We start from the raw sequence: 22007 nt of genomic DNA on the forward strand, positions 1-22007 counted from the left end.
CCCCAAAAAAATTCTATCCGAAGAAAACACACATGATGAAATTTGACACACGAACAATCAAAGAAACCAATCTGAAGAAGGAGTGGGAAAAGGAACCAGCTGACTCTTGGGAAAAATTTCGAACAAAAATTACAAAGAAGGCAAAAGAACTGATCCCATTGAAAAAGAACACAAAACACCCCTGGTGGGACTCTGGATGTGAAAAAGCGCTGGAAGAAAGAAAGAAAGCCTTTCTGAAGTATAACAGTAAAAAATCCCCAGAAAATCTAGATCACTTCCACAACACCAGAAGACAAGTGGCAAAAACAATCAGACAAGTCAAGAGGAAGTACCTCAAGGAACAGTGTGAGTCTATTGAAGAAAATTTCCGTAACTATAATGAACGAGACTTCTATAAGACCTTTGCTGGGAGAATCAATGGATACGGCTCACGAAATCTATGTTTCAGAAAACCAGATGGAAAACTAGCGCTCACAAATCGGGAAAACTGTGAGGAGCTGGCGAGATACTTTTCCGGACTCCTCAATTGCCCTGAACCTTCTTCAAGATTCCCTCAAGAAACTGCTGTCTACACAAATCCAGAATCCCCACCACCTACACTAGAGGAGATCCAAAGACATATTCATAGACTGAAAAACAACAAGGCATCCGGAGAAGATAATATCACTGCAGAACTACTTAAAAATCTTGGACCAAATTCCCTCAAAGAACTCACTCAAATCATCACAGACATTTGGCAGACAGAAAAACTACCAGAAGATTGGAAATGCGCCCTAATTCATCCACTGCATAAAAAGGGAGACATGGCAGATATAAACAACTATCGAGGAATCTCCCTTCTCCAAGTCACTTATAAAATCCTCTCAGCTTGTCTTCTTCAACGGACACAAGAACAACTCGAACACAGTATTGGTGAATACCAAGCTGGCTTTCGCCCTCACCGATACTGTGCAGAACAAATTTTCAATTTGAAGACAACACTAAAATACAAAGCAGTCAGAAACAGTCCGATCATTTGTTCCTTTGTTGATTTCGCAAAGGCTTATGATTCAATCGATAGGCAATCTCTCTTTATTATCCTTGAGGAGCTAGCACTCGATCCGAAAACCCTAAACCTTATCAAAGAAACGCTCACAAACACAACTTCTAAGATAAAATTCCTGGGTGAAATATCAGAGCCCTTCCTGATCAAAACCGGCGTCAGACAAGGTGACGGCTTGTCTCCACTCCTCTTCAACCTTGTCTTAGACAAAGTCATCCGAGAATGGGAAAAAGAACTGAAGAATCAAAATTACTGGAAGCCTATACAACTAGGAAGATCGAAAGATGGTATTAAAATTTCATGCTTGGCATTTGCAGATGACGTGGCCATTCTAGCAGAAAACGAGACCACAGCAATTAAACAGATAGACATTCTCAAAGAATGCGCCGAAAAAGTTGGGCTACAAATTTCCTTTCAAAAAACCAAATTCATCTGCTCAAAATTTGAAACTCAAAAACTGACTACAAGATATGGACAAATTGAGAGAGTTCCATTCTTTAAATACTTAGGCGAGGTCCTAGAACCCACAGGGGGAGAGAAAACTGCACAAAAAGTTCGACTGCAAAAACTGAAAAGAGCATACTGGAAAACCCACAACATCTACAATAAAAAGTGTCTCTCCATTCACTCAAAAATACGACACTACAATACAGTAATCAAGCCCGAAGCACTATATGCCAGCGAAACACTCACACTCCATAGAAAAGGCGACCTGGAAGGCATCCTGAAAGAGGAACGCAAAATTATCAGAAAGAATCTTGGCCCAAAAAGAACTGAAGATGGATACAGGTTACAGTCTCGGAAAACTACAGAAAAATTATCTAACCTCGCCGCAGACATCCGGAAAAGAAGACTAAAATTTTACGGTCATATCCACAGACTCCCAACACCCAGACTCTCCCACAAAATTTTAATATACATTGAAAAATTGAAAACCATACCCTGGATAAAAGAAACCAAAACAGATCTAGCAAATGCACAAATAAATTCTTCAGAAGTTATAAACAGAAATGTATACAGGCAAAAAATCAATAGTTGGAAAGTACAACCCGAGAATGAAGTTTGCAAGAGACAGGGGAGAAAATGGACAGAGGAAAGAAAGAGATTGAATCGGAAAAGCTTTGCGTGATCCGTATGGGTCCAATCGCACATAATAATAATAATATATCTTATAAACTCACATGGGAAGTATTTTATTTTATTTTTTAAATATAAACCACACCATATGGAAATGTTAAAATTTTTACGTGCGTTACTTAAAGATCTAATAAAGTCGGTAATTTTTTATATAGAAAGCTGTAGATTTCTGTGTTATAAAGATTAAATTACGTGTTTGTATTGGTCATGTCCAGAAGAGGATGGGCACCATGTTGAGGAAGTTGAAACAAACTTTGAGAGACAAGAAACTTTCTGATTGTAAAACCATAAGAGGCAGGCTGACAGACAAAATGATTGATGAACTACAGCATTATTATGGGATGGCCACTAGAAATAATACTGATGATTTATTGAAAATGAAGCAGACAGTATGGGCTATCTTCTTCCACAGACTGTCAACTGATGAAAAACCAGTTCACTACCTTTGCCCTTCTGGACCTGATTCATGGTGCAGTTACCGAAATGCCCAGTACTCATACAGTTCATGCATGTCATAAAACCTATTTGCAGAGACCTGGCAAATCCTGAATTACTGAAAAGTGTCTACATGGTCAGACTCAAAATCTCAATGAGTCGTTCAGTAATCTTATATGGACTTGCCTACCAAAAAATGTTTCTGTTGGAATGAAGATACTAAAGTGGGGGTTCAGTAATGCTGTTATTACTTTTAATGATGGCAACATTGGTAGTGTGAAAGTGCTAAGCATATGGGAATTAATCCTGGGGCAAACTGCATTAGAGAACTTGAACGGATGGACAAGGTCTGCATTGATAAAGCGGAGTATGCAGCGCACTTGGACACTAAGGTGTCCAGAAAGAAGAAAAGAAAAAACTTGGAAAAGATCAAGAGGATGATATACAGTAAGGTGCAGGATGCTTCTGAGTGACCTAGAATAAAAAATTAAGCGTATATTAAGTGAGTTATAGTCTTTTGAAACTTTAGAAACCATTCCTGTAAATATACATTTTCTGTTGCATTTTTCCCTAAATCTCAGAAACCACTTCTAGTAGAGTATTCAAATTCTCAGGGAGTAGTAACATACATATTCTGAGTCTGCAGGAGTAAAAGAAGAACATAATGTTATGTATAATGAAAATTATTTAGGATAACGTACAAAAAAAGCACACAAAATTTTAGCCATGTAATTAATAAAATTGTATTTCCGAAAACAGTAGCTGAAATGTAATTATTGTAGTTCAGTAGACTCAGAACATACAGTTTAATGTCCTGCACAAGTTTCGTGTCAGTGGCTACAGGGGTTCCTGAAACACGGGAAAGCCAAGTCACTAAATTTAACATTGTCGAGATAGGGCGTTCCTCACGCCCGGGTTCCCGGGTTCGATTCCCGGCGGGGTCATGGATTTTCTCTGCCTCGTGATGACTGGGTGTTGTGTGATGTCCTTAGGTTAGTTCGGTTTAAGTAGTTCTAAGTTCTAGGGGACTGATGTCCATAGATGTTAAGTCCCATACTGCTCAGAGCCATTTGAACCACTTGAGCCATAAGGCGTTCCAACTACCCTTAAGAGCTATGGGCACTTGTCCACCTTCGATTCTGTGAAACACGTCTCTTCCGAAATTTCTTTGCTTTCCAAGTTTGGAGAAGCGGTAGTATGGACCAAAACAAGAAAAAATTGTTTAGAAGACGGGTTCTAAAGTACATGCCTTAACATATATGAGCACTTGTTCGTCTTCGCAACTCTGAAAGAAATCTTTTCTTCTGAACAAGTGTCCATAGCTCTTAAGATATACATTTTAAAGCCTATGTTTACTGGACATTTCTGTCTTGTTTTGGTCCATACTACCTGCACCCAAAATATGGAAAGCAAAGAGCTTTTAGTAGAAGAGATGTGCCTCATAATATCAAAGTTGAAGGAGTGCTCGCAATTCTTAACGTATGCTTTTCAGAACGCATCTCTACTAGATATTTTTTTCTTTTTTTCGTTCTTAGTATTACCTCCGAAAGTTTGTCGGTGGAGTTCTGGTTCACCTTGCATGCAGCTTATCTTTCATAAAGCCGTCAGGCGCCTTTTCTCTGGTGTTTCAGCAGATACTGCAATTTCGTTTCTGCATTGTGTACCTGGACTCAACCAAAAGAAATAGTGCTTTTCGCGCCTTTCACGCGACTTCCAGTGCCGACGCCATCCGTCGATTTGTTTCCCATTACAAACAAAATGATTTTTGAAGAGGAATCTTACGTGTCCATTCGATAGAGCGCTCCCAGGTTACTCTAGAGCGATATTTGTTTTACCAATATTTATTAACAGTAACAGTAAAACACGACGAACAAATAGCAATACACTAGTGACTCAGTAGCGCTGCATGCATGGCGGTACCAGACAGCGTGTGCAGAGCAGTGCTGTCACTGCTGGACCACTGGTTATTCTTCGACTTTTACTGTACCTGTTAATACATATTGAGCAAACGAATATCGCACTAGACTGATTTGGGAGTGCTCTATCGAATGGGCATGTAAAAGTCCGTTTCAAAAATCATTTTGTTTCTATCTGGAAACAAATCGACGCTTTTCGTCGACACTGGGCGTCGAATTAGAGACACGATGACCACTATTCGTCTGGGCTGAGACCAGCAACGCAATGCACAAACCAAATTTCAAATGAAACTTCCTGGCAGATTAAAAGTGTGTGCCAGACTGAGACTCGAACTCGGGACCTCCCAGGAGTGCAAGGTATGCAGGAGAGCTTCTGCGAAGTTTGTAAGGTAGGAGACGAGGTACTGGTGGAATTAAAGCTGTGAGGACGGGACGTGAGTCGTGGTTGGGTAGCTCAGTTGATAGAGCACTTGCCCGCAAAAGGCAAATATCCCGAGTTCGAGTCTCGGTCCGGCACACAGTTTTAATCTGCCAGGAAGTTTCATATTAGCGCACACTCCGTTGCAGAGTGAAAATTTCATTTTGCAAATTTCAAATATCTGGTGAAACACCAGAGAAAATGCACGTGACGACTCTTAGGAGAGTCACCGCGTATACACAGGATGTAACGGGTGTAAATCCAGATATTTTTATTGGTGATTGAGAACAGTGCGCTGAACAACGATACATCAGTATTTAATTCATTATAGCTATTAGGAGTAGCATGTTTCTAGGTCGGTTAGTATATCCAAGTACACATGGCAGGAGCAAGCCATTAATGCGTATTTTACCCTGGGCAGCAGGTCAAGTGTGAAAGTATGGACACGTTGAAGCAAATCGGTTAGTCTGTACTGACAGGTGTAATCCACTTAGTGGTGCAGTTAAGACCATGCAGAAAACATCAGGCAGTAAACTATATGACGTCTTTGTGCAAAGACTGTGAGACACAGCTGAGAAACAACCAACACACTAATATGAGTGCACGTTGAGGTACCACATGTGACAATATCTGAAAATATCTGCATTTATACCTATTAGACCATGTATATAAACACTTGTAATACGAGGTTGAGTCAAATGAAAACCTTAAACATTTTTTTAAATATTATTTATTATGCAGAAGTGATACAAAGCTGTATCACTTTTCAACATAATCTCCCCCAGGCTCAATGCAAGTCCTCCAGCACTTACGAAGTTCATAAATTCCTTTAGAAAAAATTCTTTTGGTAGTCTACGCAACCACTCATGCACCACGTGGCGTACCTCTTCATAAGAACGGAACTTCTTACCTCCCATTGCGTCTTTGAGTGGTCCAAACATACGTAAATCGCTTGATGAATATGGTGGATGAGGAAGACACTCAAAACTCAGGTCTATGATTGTTGTAACTGTTGTACAGGCAGTGTGGGGCCTTGAATTGTCATGTTGCAAAAGGACACCTGATGACAGTGATCCATGTCGCTTTGATTTGATTGCAGGTCGCAGATGATTTTTTAGGAAATCTGTGTATGTTGCACTGGTGACAGTGGTGCCTAGGCATGTAATGCTCCAAAATGACGCCTTTTTCGTCCCTAAAGAGAGTCAGCATTACCTTCCCTGCTGATGGTTCTGCTCGAAACTTCTTTGGCTTTGATGGTGAGGAATGGTGCCATTCCTTACTCGCTCTATTCGTTTCCCGTTGGTGGAAGTGAACCCAGGTTTTGTCCCCAGTAACGATGCTTGCAAGGAAATCATCATCTTCTCGTTGAAAGCGCCGAAGAAATTCTTCACAAGCATCAACACGTCGTTCTCTCATTTCAGGAGTTAGCTGCCGTGGCACTCATCCTGCAGACACTTTGTGAAATTGGAGCACATCATGCACAGTGTGGTCTGCTGACCCATGACTAATCTGGAAACATGCTGCAATGTCATTCAGCGTCAGTCGGCGGTTTTCCGTCACTGAGGCTTCAACTGCTGCAATGTTCTGTTGAGTCACAACTCGTTGTGCCTGACCTGGACGAGGAGCATCTTCCACTGAAGTCACACCATTTGCTAACTTCCTACTCCATTCGTAGAATTGCTGTTGTGACAAACATGCATCACCGTACTGAACCTTCATTCGTCGATGAATTTCAATAGGTTACACACCTGTGTGGCGGCCATCTTTATACTGATACTGCGACGGTATGTGTGCATCTGCACTATGCTGCCACCTACAGGCCATTCTGCACGCTGTTTGCAGCATGCTTACCAACTTACAGGATAACGGCGCGAAATTTCGATTTGTTATTACAAATTTAAGGTTTTAATTTGACTCACCCTCGTATATGGATAGAGCTGAGCGTACCGTCATTGACTAGCAATCAAAGAGTTCTGAGTCGCAGGTTCGATCCCATGAATAAAATTCATCAGCATGGCTATCGCAGCTTCTATTATAAGAAGTCACCCTCGTTGTGCCAGTGAAAGTGTCAAAGAGGACGGAGGAATGGACAGAGCTTCAGGAGAACCTGCTGCTCTGAGGGTGGGAAGAAGAATAAGCAATGATGGCAGGGGATGCAGAAGGCAATGTAACCCACTGAATTAATTCACTCATTGTGTTTCCAGAGGATATATAACCTGCAATTGACTTGGTGTCTTGATTGTCTTTCCACTAGCCAGCGACTACGCATGAGTCCCCCATTCGGATCGCAGAAACGGGGCTGCTAAGAGGGAGGTGACCAATGAAAGGCTAACATACTACGACTCGTGACGTGGAGTCCGGAAGTCTGATGTGGTGGGAAAGCTGGAAAATCTGAAGAGGGAAATGCAAAGGCTCATATATTGGCGGTCAGAGAGTGAAATGGAAGATAAAGATATCGAGTCAGACGAATATAGAATAATATCATCAGCAGCTGAATACGGTGTAACGGGAGTAGAATTCATTATGAATAGTAAGTTATGGTAGAGAGTGACTAACCGTGAGCCATTCTATGATAAGATTCTCATCAAAGTCGACAGAAAATCAACGGCAACAACAGCAGTTTAGGGATACATACCGTCAGAAACATAACATGAAGATGTAGAGGAAGTGTATGAAGACTACGGAAAGGGTAAAGCACCAGACAGGCAGTTCTGACTTTGTACTTGAAAATAGGGTCGAGAATTAACAAAAATCAAGAAGCCTTATATGATTTTCCGGTCACGAAAAAGAGGTCGACAACGGGAAATGGTATAAGAGGCTCGAAATTTTCAGAAAAACAGGAGTAAACTGTAGAAAATGAGGAGTAATGTACAATATGCACAAAAAACAATGGGAAATATAAGAATGGAAGAACAAGAACACAGTGCTTGGATTATGAATTGTGTAGAATAAGGATGCAGTCTTTCGTCCCTACTGTTCAATCTTTAGATCGAAGGTGCAATGACTGAAATAAAAGAAAGGCTCAAGAGCAGGACAAAATTCATGGTGAAATGGTATCGATGAGGTATCGACGACAAGATTCGCAGTAGCTCTGTCATCCTCAGTGAAAGTGAGAGAGATTGCAGGTCTTGGAATGAACAATCAAATGAGTACAGAATTATAAGGGGCGTTCAAAAAGAAACGAGCCGGAGTCTGGAATGCGCAAACCGGTGACTGGAGGGCAATTTCGTGGCATGTGTAACGAGGTGTGGTTCCGACCAGAGCGTGGAAGTTCACAGCCCGTCGCTAGAGGGCACGCGTGCACGTCACGTGACTATACAGAGCTAGCAGCAGCATGCATCAATCGTCCACCGCAGCCAGTCGCATTGCAAACAGTGACGTGGAGGCGTCAAAAGAAGAACAAAGAGGTGGTGTTCGTTTTCTGACAGTGGAAGGAGCAGGAGAAACGGAAATTCATCGACGAATGTCACAAGTGTACGGCGAACACTGCATGTCCCTTCCAACGGCCAAGGCGTGGCACAAGCGCTTCAGGGAAAGACGGGTGCCGTTAGCCGATGATGCACAGTCTGGAGCACCACACTGCATTACCGATGTCATCGTCCAGGTGGTGGATGCACTCATTACCCAAGGCTTGCGAGTGACAGTGAAAGCCAAAGTCCCCTTAAAAAGGCTCTGAGGAGCAAACAATTCACCTCGGACGACGACGTCCAGCTAAACGTGGGGAACTGCTTAACATCGCAGCCCTGGGAATTTTATGAGACAGCCATTTACTGCCTTGTGTCACAGTGGGACAAGTGTCTCAACAGCCAGGGTCAATACTTCTCAAATATTGGTTTCTGTGATTATGCTTCCCACTCGTTTCTTTTTGAACGCCCCTCATAGACTGAGAGGAAGACGAAGGAAGACGAAAGTAACGAGGAGTAACAGAAATGATACTAGTGATAAGCTCAACATCAGTAGTGAGGACCATAACGTAGACGGAGTAAATGAATTCTGCAATCTTGAAAGCAAAACTGAACATGAGGGGCAAAGCAGGGATGACGTAAGAAGTAGACTGATACAGGCAAAGGAGGCTTTTCTGGCCAAGAGAAGTGTACTAATATTAAACATAGGCCCTCCTAAGAGGAAGAAAATTTCGGATGATGTACATCTGGACAACAGCATCGTGTGGTACAGAATTCTGGAGCCGCGCCGTTTAAGGCGGCTTGCCACGGTTCGCGCAGCTCCCCCCATCGAGAGTTCAAGTCCTCCCCACTTCATGGGTGTGTGTCCTTAGCGTAAGTTAAAGTAAGATAAAGTGGTGTGTAAGCCTAGGGACCGATGTTCTGAGCAGTTTGGCCCCATTGGAACTTACCAGAAATTTCCAAATTTTCCAAGAATTCTGAGGTGTAGTTCAGCAGAAGAATATTGAAAATTAGATGGACTGGAAAGATAAGGAATGAAGTGGCTATCCATAGAAACTGGGAAGAAAGGAGCATGTGGAAAACACCGACAAGAAGAAGGAACAGGATGACAAGACATGTGTTACGACGGCAGGGAATAACTTCCATGGTAACAGAGGGAACTGTAGACGGAACAAATTAAATGCAGCGGCGAGAGTTGAAAGTGTGTGCCGGACCGGTACTCGAACCTGACGGCTCCGCTTCTCCATAATTGTTGTCTCGGCCGCCTCGGATACGCCATCCGTCAAATCGAAATTCCCAACTTCCAGCTCGCACTCTCTAGTCGCAGATTTCTGATTCCTGTAGGTGCTCGAACGTTGGTTGTGCATCCGCACTGAAACTTTTTCGCCAAACAGCCGTCGTAATCATAAAATTATAAATGTGAGTCCGAAAGAACAGACACCACTCATGTAATTATAGCATCAGGATCATCACGATGATGATAATGACGATAATGGCGGTGCAGAGGAAGACGAAGGCGACAAAGCTAGCGTGGTTCAAAAAGGAAGACTCACGTAATAGATTATGAGGGCGGTGAGCGGCAACCAGCCTAGAGTGGAGACGTCCGTATCGGTGGCGTTCTGGAGGTAGAAGTAGGCGCCCACGCCGGCCATGGAGGCCGCGCAGCCGGCGAAGGAGGCGACGAGCAGCGGCCGGCGGCCCAGGCGGTCGACGACGAGCGAGGCGGCCAGGTTGACGACGATCTGCACGACGGCCAGCAGCATCACCGACACGTCGGGGTCGAGGCCGGCGTCGACGCTGTCGAAGATGGCGGTGGCGTACGAGGAGACGCTGACCATGCCGCTGGCGACCTGGAAGAAGAACAGCCCGCCGGCGACGAGCAGGCCGCGCAGGTGGCGCGCGCGCCTCAGTAGTTCGCGCAGCTCCGCCAGGGGGTTCCGGCGCCCACGCAGCTGCTCCGACACGGCGCGCTCCATCGACTCCAGCTCCTCCTGCACCGCGCAGACAACGGTTACCGCCCTCTCCCCCACTCTGTCATACACTGACAAGCCAAATCATTCTGACGACTGCCCACAGTGAAGTTGGATGCCGCCTGAAAGCCCTGCGGGCTCGTGACGCAGTAACAAAAGTATGTAAGCGGAGCACACACGGACGGGGTATCACCCTAGCGATGATATGCGCTGCAAATGGGGAAAACCACTGAGATAAGCGACTTCGACAAACGGCAGATTAATATTACTCAGAGTCTGTGAATCTACATCTACATGGATACTCTGCATATCACATTCAAGTGCCTGGCAGAGGGTTGATCGAACCACCTTCACAATTCTCTATTATTCCGATCTCCTATAGCGCGCGGAAAGAATGAACACCTATATCTTTCCGTACTTTCCCTTATTCTATCGTGGTGATAGTTCCTCGCTATGTAGGTCGGTGTCAACAAAATACTTTCGCATTCGGAGGAGAAAGTTGGTGATTGGAATTTCGTGAGAAGACTTTCGTCGCAACGAAAAACGCCTTTCTTTTAATGATGTCCAACCCAAGTACTGTATCATTTTTGTGACACTCTCTCCCATATTTAGAAATAATACAAAAAGTGCTACCTTTCTTTGAACTTTTTTGATGTTCTCTGTCAGTTCCACCTGGTAAGGATCCCACACCACGCAGCAGTATTCTAAAAGAGGACAGACAAGCGTAGTGTAGGCAGTCTCCTTAGTAGGCCTGTTACATTTTCTAAGTGTCCTGCGAATAAAACGCAGCCTTTGGTTAGCCTTCCCCACAACATTCTCTATGTGTTCTTTTCAATTTAAATTGTTCGTAATTGTAATACCTAGGTATTTAGTTGAATTTACGGATTTTAGATTAGACTGATTTACAGTGTACATCTACATCTACATCCATACTCCGCAAGCCACGTGACGGTGTGTGGTGGATGGTACCCTGAGTACCTCTATCGGTTTTCCCTTCTATTCCAGTCTCGTCTTCGTGGAAAGAAAGATTGTCTGTATGCCTCTGTGTGGGCTCTAATCTCTGACTTTATCCTCATGGTCTCTTCGCGAGATATACGCAGGAGGGAGCAATGTACTGCTGGACTCTTCGGTGAAGGTATGTTCTCGAAACTTTAACAAAAGCCCGTACCGAGCTACTGAGTGTCTCTCCTGCAGAGTCTTCCACTGGAGTTTATCCATCATCTCCGTAACGCTTTCGCGATTACTAAATGATCCTGTAACGAAGCGCGCTGCTCTCCGTTGGATCTTCTCTATCTCTTCTATCAACCCTATCTGGTACAGATCCCACACTGCTGAGCAGTATTCAAGCAGTGGGCGAACAAGCGTGCTGTAACCTACTTCCTTTGTTTTCGGATTGCATTTCCCTAGGATTCTTCCACTGAATCTCAGTCTGGCATCTGCTTTACCGACGATCAACTTTATATGATCATTCCATTTTAAATCACTCCTAATGCGTACTCCCAGATAATTTATGGAATTAACTGCTTCCAGTTGCTGTCCTGCTATTTTGTAGCTAAATGATAAGGGATCTATCTTTCTATGTATTCGCAGCACATTACACTTGTCTACATTGAGATTCAATTCCCATTCCCTGCACCATGCGTCAATTCGCTGCAGATCCTCCTGCATTTCAGTACAGTACCGAAGTTTAACGAGTTCCTTTTCGCACTCATGTGGATGAGCTCACACTTTTCGTTATTTAGGGTCAACTGCCACTTTTCGCATCATTCAGATAATTTTTCTAAATCGTTTTGCAGTTTGTTTTGATCTTCTGATGACTTTATTAGTCGATAAACGACAGCGTCATATGCAAACAACCGAAGGCGGCTACTCAGATTGTCTCCCAAATCGTTTATGTAGATAAGGAACCGTATTTCGAAAACGGAGAAGCTGGTCGAATGTTCACATGCTACTCTCGTGAGCATCTACGGAAAGAGGTAGAAAGACACTGATAGTACCAACAGGCGCTAAATGGTTGGATGTCCACTACTCTTCGCAGAATGTGGGGTTTGGAGGCTTGTCTGCTCTGTATTTGTGTAAGTAAGCACAATTATTAATTTCAGCAGGTCAAGTGTAATCAAAGTCTGGATCTCGTCCTTCCAAGGCACTGACAAAACTGCTGTATCAAACACAATTACGCCCAGCGGCATGTTGGCTGGATTCAAAGCGACAGGCATGTCCCCATTAAGCAGTAACATTTTCACCGATAGTGACTTCCTGACTTCATACGTTACATGCAGACCTCAAGGTTGTGGAATAAATGCTGAACCTCGCCATCCAAGTGCTCAAGAAAGCTGTGGCATGCCTATGCTATCGGTAACAACACCTGTTAAGTTGAACGTCGCGTCACTTAGCTAGCTTTGCTTCCTTACGCCTGAAGAAAAATAGCATGAAAAACACCAGCAAACAAATGGAAAAGAACTTCAGCAATATTGACGGACAGTCCAGTGAATGCCGCGTTACAAAGCAAACAACAAACCTACATAGGAGAAACGAAAACACTTTGAAGAGACATGTAGATTTTCTGCGTAAAAACCTATTTTCTTAAAAATAGTGGCCGTGTTCAAGATAAATCACACTATAAAACTCCTCAAATAAAGCGCAGAAGAAATAGACGGTTCTTCGAGGTGAGATAAGGGTGCCCTGTGTTTAGGTGACTTAAACCGATTTCTCACAGCAATGGATTCAATGCACAAATTGTAAGCGGTGGACACATGTGTTAAGTTATATGAAAGGAATCCTTTTCTTAATGTTTTAACCGTGAAGATCCTATTGGCTAATCATTCGTAGATTCATGATAAAAAAAAATTGCACATACTTTTCCGTCAACCTGTTATTATAACGATGAAAGTACGGTTTATGACTGTAGTTTTTGTGATGAAGCTGTATGAATTTGTATTAACATAAACTGTGAGACTTGTAGTAGATATATTTTCGATCAAATAACCAGTGTCATAATAATTAAAATGATAAACTCACATCAGCCAACTTGCCCCAAATGCTGCACCAAATTGCCACATGGATGGGGTTGGTTTTATGAATAAACAAACAGTGAGAAGCCTTGATTACTTATTTCTGAAGACGCTGAAATGACATAGCAATGTTTCCACGCAAAAAAGATCAATAGAAACATTTAAAATAAAAGCTGCAAAAAATCAAGAGAAGAGACTGGGAAAACTTGTCCCGCTTTTCCCTACAGGGTTTTTCATAAGTAGGGAAACCGTGGCAGAACGGCGTACTTAATGTTCAACAGTCATGTGTGGTGTTATCACCTAGTGTGCACTCCTGTAATTGTGCCAAGGCACATCGTTTTTATATGGACTGTGTTAGGACAAACTTTTATGAATATTATGAATGTTCTACATTTGGTTGGGTCAAATATGACGAAAATGTATGTCTGATACATTGATGTACACTGTTTACCTCCTGTGAAAATGAAATGAAATGATCGTGGGGCATTGTTGGCGGGAAGGCCCCAACCGGGGAAGTTCTAGAGCCGGGTCAAGTCTTCTTTCATTCCATTCCCATTAAGCGACTTGCACGATAGTGATGATGATGAAAGGATGATGATGACAACACAACACCCACTCCACGATTGAAGGAAATCCCCAACCCGCGCCCGCTGCGAGGTAGGCAAACATGTTATCATTTAGCTAAGCAGATGGACTGCTGTGAAGATAATCGTAACAGTCGAATCTCGTAGAAAATAAACATACAATTGTACAGCTGATAGCACAAATATGCCTTTTTTAAAAATTATCTAACAGCTGTGGACAGTCGTTTACGAGAAGTTCTAAAAAATATGCTTAATCATTTTTTGGAAATTTAACTACTAAGACGGTAAAAACAGCGCGTGAAAGACTTTTAAAATAAATCATTATTGAAGTACAACTAAGAATTTTTTAAAAGCTACAGCTGTGAAAACTGATATTTGACTTTACTGTAGGAAACATAAAAAAATGTGATTCAGTATTTTTGTAAATTCATCGCCTAAGCGGGTAACATAGGGAATGAAAATTTTTATGAAAATGTTTTATAACGAAAGCACTTATGAAAAAATCTCCGAAAATTTGTGTTTGAATTCTCGGTTAACAATAAAGAAACCTGTTTCAGGGTTTGTTGTTTGGAAAATCAATCCCTAAGAGGGCGAAATAGACGATGAAAGTTTTTATGAAAATATTTTCTTATATTAAAAATTTTTTCAATTTAAATATATGAAAACTGGTATTTGGTAATTTGACTTCTAAAGATGAAAGTTTCTACGGAAATATGACTACAAGAACTCAAAACGCTGAATTAACAAAGACCTCCGACCATAGCCTCCAGAATGACTTTTTGGTCAGAAGTACGTTCGTAAAAGACCATACTTCTATGACTTTCACTAGTGCGAAACGTTTAGAAGTTTAGAATCTGCGCAGACCACACCCTCTATGAGAGCGAAGCAACAGACGCTAAGGTGGTCTAAGTTAGGTCTGTAAAGTTATGGAGTACAATAGACATAACAATGACTAAAAACTAAAGCAGTCTGTCGATAAAATTTGCGTACGGCGCTAATGTAAATCAAAATTTATTGTGCCTTCCGTATCGTATCAGATATATGTTATTGGTTTGTAACCTCAAGGGTAAAAGATTTGCGAACTGTTTTTACTATGCACTATTTTTATATTTCAGTGGTCACACTTAAGAAGGGATGGAGATAAAGCAAATGTTAAAAACAAATATTAGATCTACTATACCGAGGTGACAAAAGTCATGGGCTACCTCCCATATCGTGTAGGACCTCCTTTTTCCCGGCATGGTACAGCAACACGACGTGTCGTGAACTCGACAAGTCCTTGGAAGTTCCTTGCAGAAATATTGAACCATGTTACCTCTATAGCCGCCCATGATTGCGAAAGTTTCCGGTGCCGCGTTCTGTGCACTAACTGCCTTCTCGATTACGTTGGGATTCATGGGGGCCAAATCATTCGCTCGAATTTTCCAGAATTTAACTCAGACCAATCGCGAAGTGTTGTGTCCAGGTGACAGGCGCCTTATCATCCATAAAAATCGTTGCTTGGGAATATGGTCTCCAGTTTATCGAATATGTCCATTTTCAGTCAATGATGGCTTCAATTTGACCAGAGGACCCAGCCCATTCCATATACAGACAGCCCACACCATTATGGAGCCATCACTAGTTTGCACAGTGCCTTGTTGACGATTTGGATCCATGACTGTGCAGGGTCTGCGCCACACTCGAATCCTACCGTCATCTCTTACCAACAGAAATCGGTACATATTTGACCAGGCCAAGATTTTCCAGTCGATATCAGCCGATATGGTCACGAGCCCACGAGTCCAGAAGAGGCTCCGCTTTTAGCAAAGGTACTAACATCGGTCGTCTGCTCCCCTTGCCCATTGACGCCAGATTTCGCCGTACTGTCAAAGGGATATGTTCCTCGTATTCTGCGGTTATTTCAAGCAGTGTTGCTTGTCTGCTAGCACTGACAACTCTACCCAAACGCCGCTGCTCTAGGTCGTTAAGTGGAGGCTGTCTGCCTCTGCGTTGCCCGTGGTGAGAAATTGCGCCGTAAATTTCGTACTCTGGGCACACCCTTAACACTGCGAATCTCGGAATACTGAATTTCCTAACGATTTCCGACATGGAATGTCCCATGCATGTAGCTACAACAACCATTTCACATTCAAAGGCTGTCAATTCCCGTCAGACACCTTTTCACACGAATCACCTGAGTACAAATGACAGTTCCACCAATGCACTATCCATTTATACCTTGCGTATGTATACGTGCACATCGCTATGCCATGACCTTTGTCACTTCAGTGTATTTCTTGTGTGCAATAATCTAAGTATGGACTTTGTGTAATTGGGTGTGCCAAAACACCTGAAATGGTGAGGGGCAGTGAAAAGTATTTTAATCACATAAACAATGACTGGATCCTGTAATCCCTTTCAGAATAAGAAAAGATTCTGTCACATATGAGTGAGACATACCTGAATCCCATCGGGGTCGGTCTTGCCCCTCATCCTCAGAAGGGACTTAACGGCGTCCTCGCGGCGACCTCTGGAGAGAAGGTGATACGGGGTTTCGGGCATCCAACAGAAGGTGATCATGAACAGCAGCGGCAACACCACGCAGGCACCAGATATCCCTCCGTACGAGACGTAAGGCCCCAAGGCGTACATGTACAGGATGCCCATGTTTTGCACCACCTGCAACCAGCCGTGAAGCAGTTACATTGACATCCTTGATGGTCTTCACACACCATTTCCCTCTGTCCACTGTCTCATAGAGCGGGCAGTATGAATCATTTAAAATTCTGTAAAATCGTAAGGTTTGGATAGCAGCTTCTAGAAATCAGTCACAATAAAGACTAGATATGAGTTGTGTCATATAATTTCTGCGTAGCTTAAAATGTTGCAACCTATTGGAAAATAAGAAACTTTTAATATTTTTGGGCCACATTCCTGTAATAACGTTTTAATGATATTTCCGCCGTTTGACTGAACAACTTCTTTATTCTTTATTACTATCATGATTTCGGCCTTTAAAGCCATTATCAAGTACAACACTGACAAAAATTTTAGTACAAATTCCTAGAACGTGAGGAGGACTAATACAGGGCTATTACAAATGATTGAAGCGATTTCATAAATTCACTGTAGCTCCATTCATTGACATATGGTGACGACACACTACAGATACGTAGAAAAATTCATAAAGTTTTGTTCGGCTGAAGCCGCACTTCAGGTTTCTGCCGCCAGAGCACTCGAGAACGTAATGAGACAAAATGGCGACAGGAGCCGAGAAAGCGTATGTCGTGCTTGAAATGCACTCACATCAGTCAGTCATAACAGTGCAACGACACTTCAGGACGAAGTTCAACAAAGATCCACCAACTGCTAACTCCATTCGGCGATGATATGCGCAGTTTAAAGCATCAACGATGCTTTCGAACTCATTGATGGGGGCGTGTTGCGCCGAGTGTGAGAGGAACTTGATTATTGGCTTGATGTCTGCCGAATCACTAAAGGGGCACATATCGAAAATTTGTGAATGCCTAAAAAAACTTTTTGAGTTTTTGTATGTGTACGCAAAGCATTGTGAAAATATCTCAAATAATAAAGTTATTGTAGAGCTGTGAAATCGCTTCCATCATTTGTAATAATCCTGTATTTAACATCAGTATACCATTCCAATGTCAGATTAAAAATTATCGAAATAATGCTAACGACAAACTTTCATAATTTTCTGGACCATTTTTATGACCCATAGACCCGCTTTTTAATAATATTTTACAGATGGTTGTGTTCTGTCACGGTGATAATTGTTCTACACTGCACTGATGTATGGGTGATTCTCATTTAAAGCAGTATATGATTTAGGGGACTCCTATCTTCATGATATAAGCATATTGTTTACACCTTGTATTTACAGATAATACTGGTCTTCCAAACATGTATTTACAAATTTATTAATAGGTAACACAGTTCTTCCAATCATGTATGGTTTAATGTCCCTTTAATCTTTCCGTAATCGTAGATTACGCAACATAGGCTTACAACCTACACTGTTTCTTTGACCACCAGTGAGCCAGTAACTTCCACAATGTATTTTAAGATCATGTTCACTGCACATTCAACTACTGTATTTATGTTCATTATGTGACTCAATTGTTTTATGACTGGAAAACACGTTTGTTGTCTGCCATATATTTCGTTGATTTTGTATTTATCTACACGCTGGGACACACAGTGCAATAGAAATTGACAAACTCTAATTGTACTCATCATGTAAGTAGTATTATTTGATAATTTTAAATCTGACGTTGGAATGACATACTGATGTTAAATTTTGGTCATCCTCACTGTCTATCCGTTTGTACAATTCTTTTTTTCGATATTGTACTTGATAATGGCTTAAGGCTGAAACCATTGTAGTAATACAAAATAAAGAAGTTGTACATTGAAATGGCGAAAATATTCAAACAATAGCAAAAATTGCTCACTGGTTAAAGTAGGTCCTGTAAATGTCACTATATCATCTCCACACAAATACAGAACAACATTTTTAATAAAAATCTTTTGTTTGTAATTGCTAGTGGTATGAAAATAAATTGAAACTTGACACAGACCTGCGAAATGCAATTTTCTTAAACGAAAAAATTATGCGCATCATTAATACTGTTCAATCTCCATAAATAAAGAAAAAATTATTTTCTACGTGATGTATCGTATCTTTTTACCAAATTCGGTTTTATTCTGAATACTCAGATATTCATGCAAACAGTAATTCAAAATAAAAGATTCTATATTTATTAAAAACTATGACTCAATATTCATTAACCTATATTTCTATTTATTAATGAATATGGAATATATATAAAAGTAAAAAGGAAAGTAGGGTAAGGTGCCGCAGCACTGATACAGTAAAAACTTTCAAAACATTGCACACCCAGTCTGTTCATAAGAAAACCATACCCTTACAAATGTTTCTACTGTTAGTTATGTTGACATTGTTTAGCTACAGTTAGTCATAATTTTTAACCGTAAGAAATTTATTTTTTGAGATAAAAATTAATTTTGAGGGATACCAGTTTCGGAATGAAAATAAACGCACACACAGCTCTAAAACATTTGCTACACTTACACAAATATTGAATACATACCAACCAAATTTATTACACACACAGAAACTTGTGCTGTATCTGCTGAATTAGTCATTATTGCCACATTTATTATACAGAGATAATTATTAAGCAGTCAATATGATCCATAAATATGTTATACACAATTCCAATATCTATATACGGTGGTGCCTGTTCTTTCGGACAAATCTGAAAGACTTGACGCCATTTTAAACCAGCAGGCACTATGAACTAAGACACAAAGGAATGAAAGACATTAGCTGCGAGTGGACACTGAGTTGTATCAAAAGGGAAAGTAAAAAATTATTGCTGGACCGGGACTGGAATCCGGATGTCCTGCTTATAGGCAGATTCTGTGACCACTTTCTCTTTTTTGGTTAATCTCATTTTGTTCGTTACTGGTCGTTGTATTTGCTCGGGGCAGAGTTCCCACGACGCTTGCTCAAGTTCATCGTTGATTCATTTACTCAGTTTTACTCGAAGGGCAGCTATCCCTTAAGCCATTCGGACACAGTGATCATCGCAACTACACGAACTACCCTCGCACGCCTCCCGTGAGACCCAAATTCTCGGCTTATCCACACACTACAAATGCAGCGCCCCTTGACCATAATCCTCATTACTCGCGACATTTCACTGATTTTCGTAGGAAGTCGACACTGGTTAGCATCCTCACTGAAGATATCATTGGCCGTCCTCGCCTTAATTATGTGTGGTGTCTGATGTTTCGGACAGACCGTCAACGTGATAAGATTGCAGCATGTCACAATAAGCAAATCAGAACGTTTCACAACACATAAAGCCACCTTAGCTAGCAGCCTGACCTATAGACACTGTCGCAGAAGTCTCTTTTAAGGGATAACATCTCGTCGCACGATTCATCTTTAGTTTCATCGCGTTGAGGTAATAAATATGCTAGTGCGCTTGATATGGTCTGAGATAAAGTATTCTGTTCAGGCCGCAAGTTGAAGATTGAAAACTAATAGTTCTGTTTTCCCATATTTGGTGCTCAAAACTATCTCAAAATATTAAGAGATAGTGCGTTACATTTAGTGTCCAAAATAAGAACAATACATTCATTTAATACATTACGGCTGATACCAGCTTAGTGGATCAAAATATCTGGTAAATGTGTTACGAGCTCTTCTCTGAAATTGTTCAACACTGTCTGAGCTTAACCATTATCCTTGTCAATGGTGAATTGGTATCAGGAAAAAACTAAATCCAAAGCCTGAAAAGTAACATATACAGTAAATGTAGCCTAAGATGGCAACTGTAAAGGCTAGAAAGAGTGGATGTAGACGAATGTGTAGCTCGACTCTTTCTTTTTTCTTATCTCACGCACAACTATTGCGCTTGTGAAAGCTCACACATATTACAGCCTTAAAAATTAAGTTGCTTCGTTTCACATGATTTTATCGCATGCTTTGATAATGTAGAACGCTCATTGCAAGAATTATTTTACTTTCAATGCTAACTGCCTGACAATGATGTTGAGCAGATCCTTTTGCTCTTCGTCTTCGAGAATATTTCATCCTAGACATTGAAAGGCATGCTTTCCTCTCTTTTCAAATGTCTCTCAGTATGATGTATCCTATCAGCTCAGTTGCAATGTGGCATGTAACATTACCATTCGAATCGTATTGTAATCCCATGGTGTATGTTAGCCAGTGAACAACTATTGAAACCTTAATTTTTATTGAGAACTTCGATGACATTGTAGTCGCATTAATAACTAATTTTTTATGATTTGAGTTATTTTATGACTTTACAGTCATGTGGACTTCCTCATATGCCACATTCTGCCTTGAAGTTTCGGCAGTAAAGTGTATATCATCTTTGAAATGTCTCAGGACGGAAAAGTATGTAAGTTGCTTGGATTGAATTCATATATAGACGGAAGTTCTATTGGGGTTGGGGGTCTAGCCTTTTCATTGAAATTACAGTCGAAAGAGATACGCTTGACAAACAGAATATTATGACCGCTGACCTACTATCGATATAAACCCGTGCAGGCGAAGCAGCATCACCCGGCGACGAATGCCTGCTATTCAGTCCCACGAGCGGTGCATGTAGTATCAGTGAGCTAGCTACCTGTGTGTAGAATGGGAAAGGCGCGCTATATATCTGAGTTCGACTGAGGACAGATTGTGATGGCCCCGTTACATTTCGGAAACTGGACGAATTGTTCGAGGAGTGCTGTGGTGAGGGTCTTCAACACATGGCGAAACCAAGGTGAAACCACGCCCAGGCATCGTGGGGTTCGACGCTGTTTCCACTGTTTCAGACTTCACTGACTCTTTGAAATTACTTTCACTGTTTTCCCTAAAGCATCCGTATATCATGAAATATTAGTAGGGAGGGATAACCGATTCATAAGAGCTTACAATGTTTTTCCAGCCCTAAGTCCTTTACCGATGCATCTCAACCCATAGAAATACCTGAAATTCGTCACAAAATGATTATTGTTTTTAGATTTTTCAGATAACCAAAATTATTTCTTACTCTCACAACTCGAACAAGAGAGTTCCAAACTAAGAACTAAACCGTTTATTTTGAAGACCTTTTTAAAAATTATTATCTCTCCACCACATAAATTACGGCAGGTCGTTTGATTAAACATTATTTTAGTACAGTAGCTCTGGTTTCAAAGTACACTTCATTACTGTTCACTTGGTGGTGAAAAATTTTCTTGAGTGTTGCATGTCCTGACCTCTTTCTCTGGATATAAACTTCAAACAGGACGTTGTCTGTAGAAACTATTTCCCTTATTTCTTCTCGTCTTTAATATTGCCTTTGATGAAATCATATTAAAGAGAGAAACACAACTCAATAAGCAACAAGTACGAATATATACAACGATAGGTGTAATACGACATACGAAACTTGGATGATACCATGCGTTATTCCACAAACAGATAGTGATATCACAGGAACCAGTGCACCCAATCTGCGCAGCACGATGTTTGCTATAAATCAAGATAAATTACTGCC

At 41.4% G+C, this 22007-nt stretch overlaps 1 protein-coding gene across 1 annotated transcript in view; it reads right to left on the minus strand.

Annotated features, from left to right (window-relative positions):
- LOC126188550 (facilitated trehalose transporter Tret1-like) overlaps nucleotides 1–22007 on the minus strand; it is a 56760-nt gene that overhangs the window by 5235 nt on the left and 29518 nt on the right. The window contains exons 3-4 of the mRNA XM_049930149.1: nucleotides 16360–16578; nucleotides 9906–10343 (exon numbers count right to left, since the gene is read on the minus strand). Coding sequence (XP_049786106.1) covers nucleotides 9906–10343; nucleotides 16360–16578 — 657 coding nt within the window. The remainder of the gene's footprint in view (nucleotides 1–9905; nucleotides 10344–16359; nucleotides 16579–22007) is intronic.

The sequence above is a fragment of the Schistocerca cancellata genome, chromosome 5, assembly GCF_023864275.1.
Source record: "Schistocerca cancellata isolate TAMUIC-IGC-003103 chromosome 5, iqSchCanc2.1, whole genome shotgun sequence".
NCBI classification, from domain to species: Eukaryota; Metazoa; Arthropoda; class Insecta; order Orthoptera; family Acrididae; genus Schistocerca; species Schistocerca cancellata.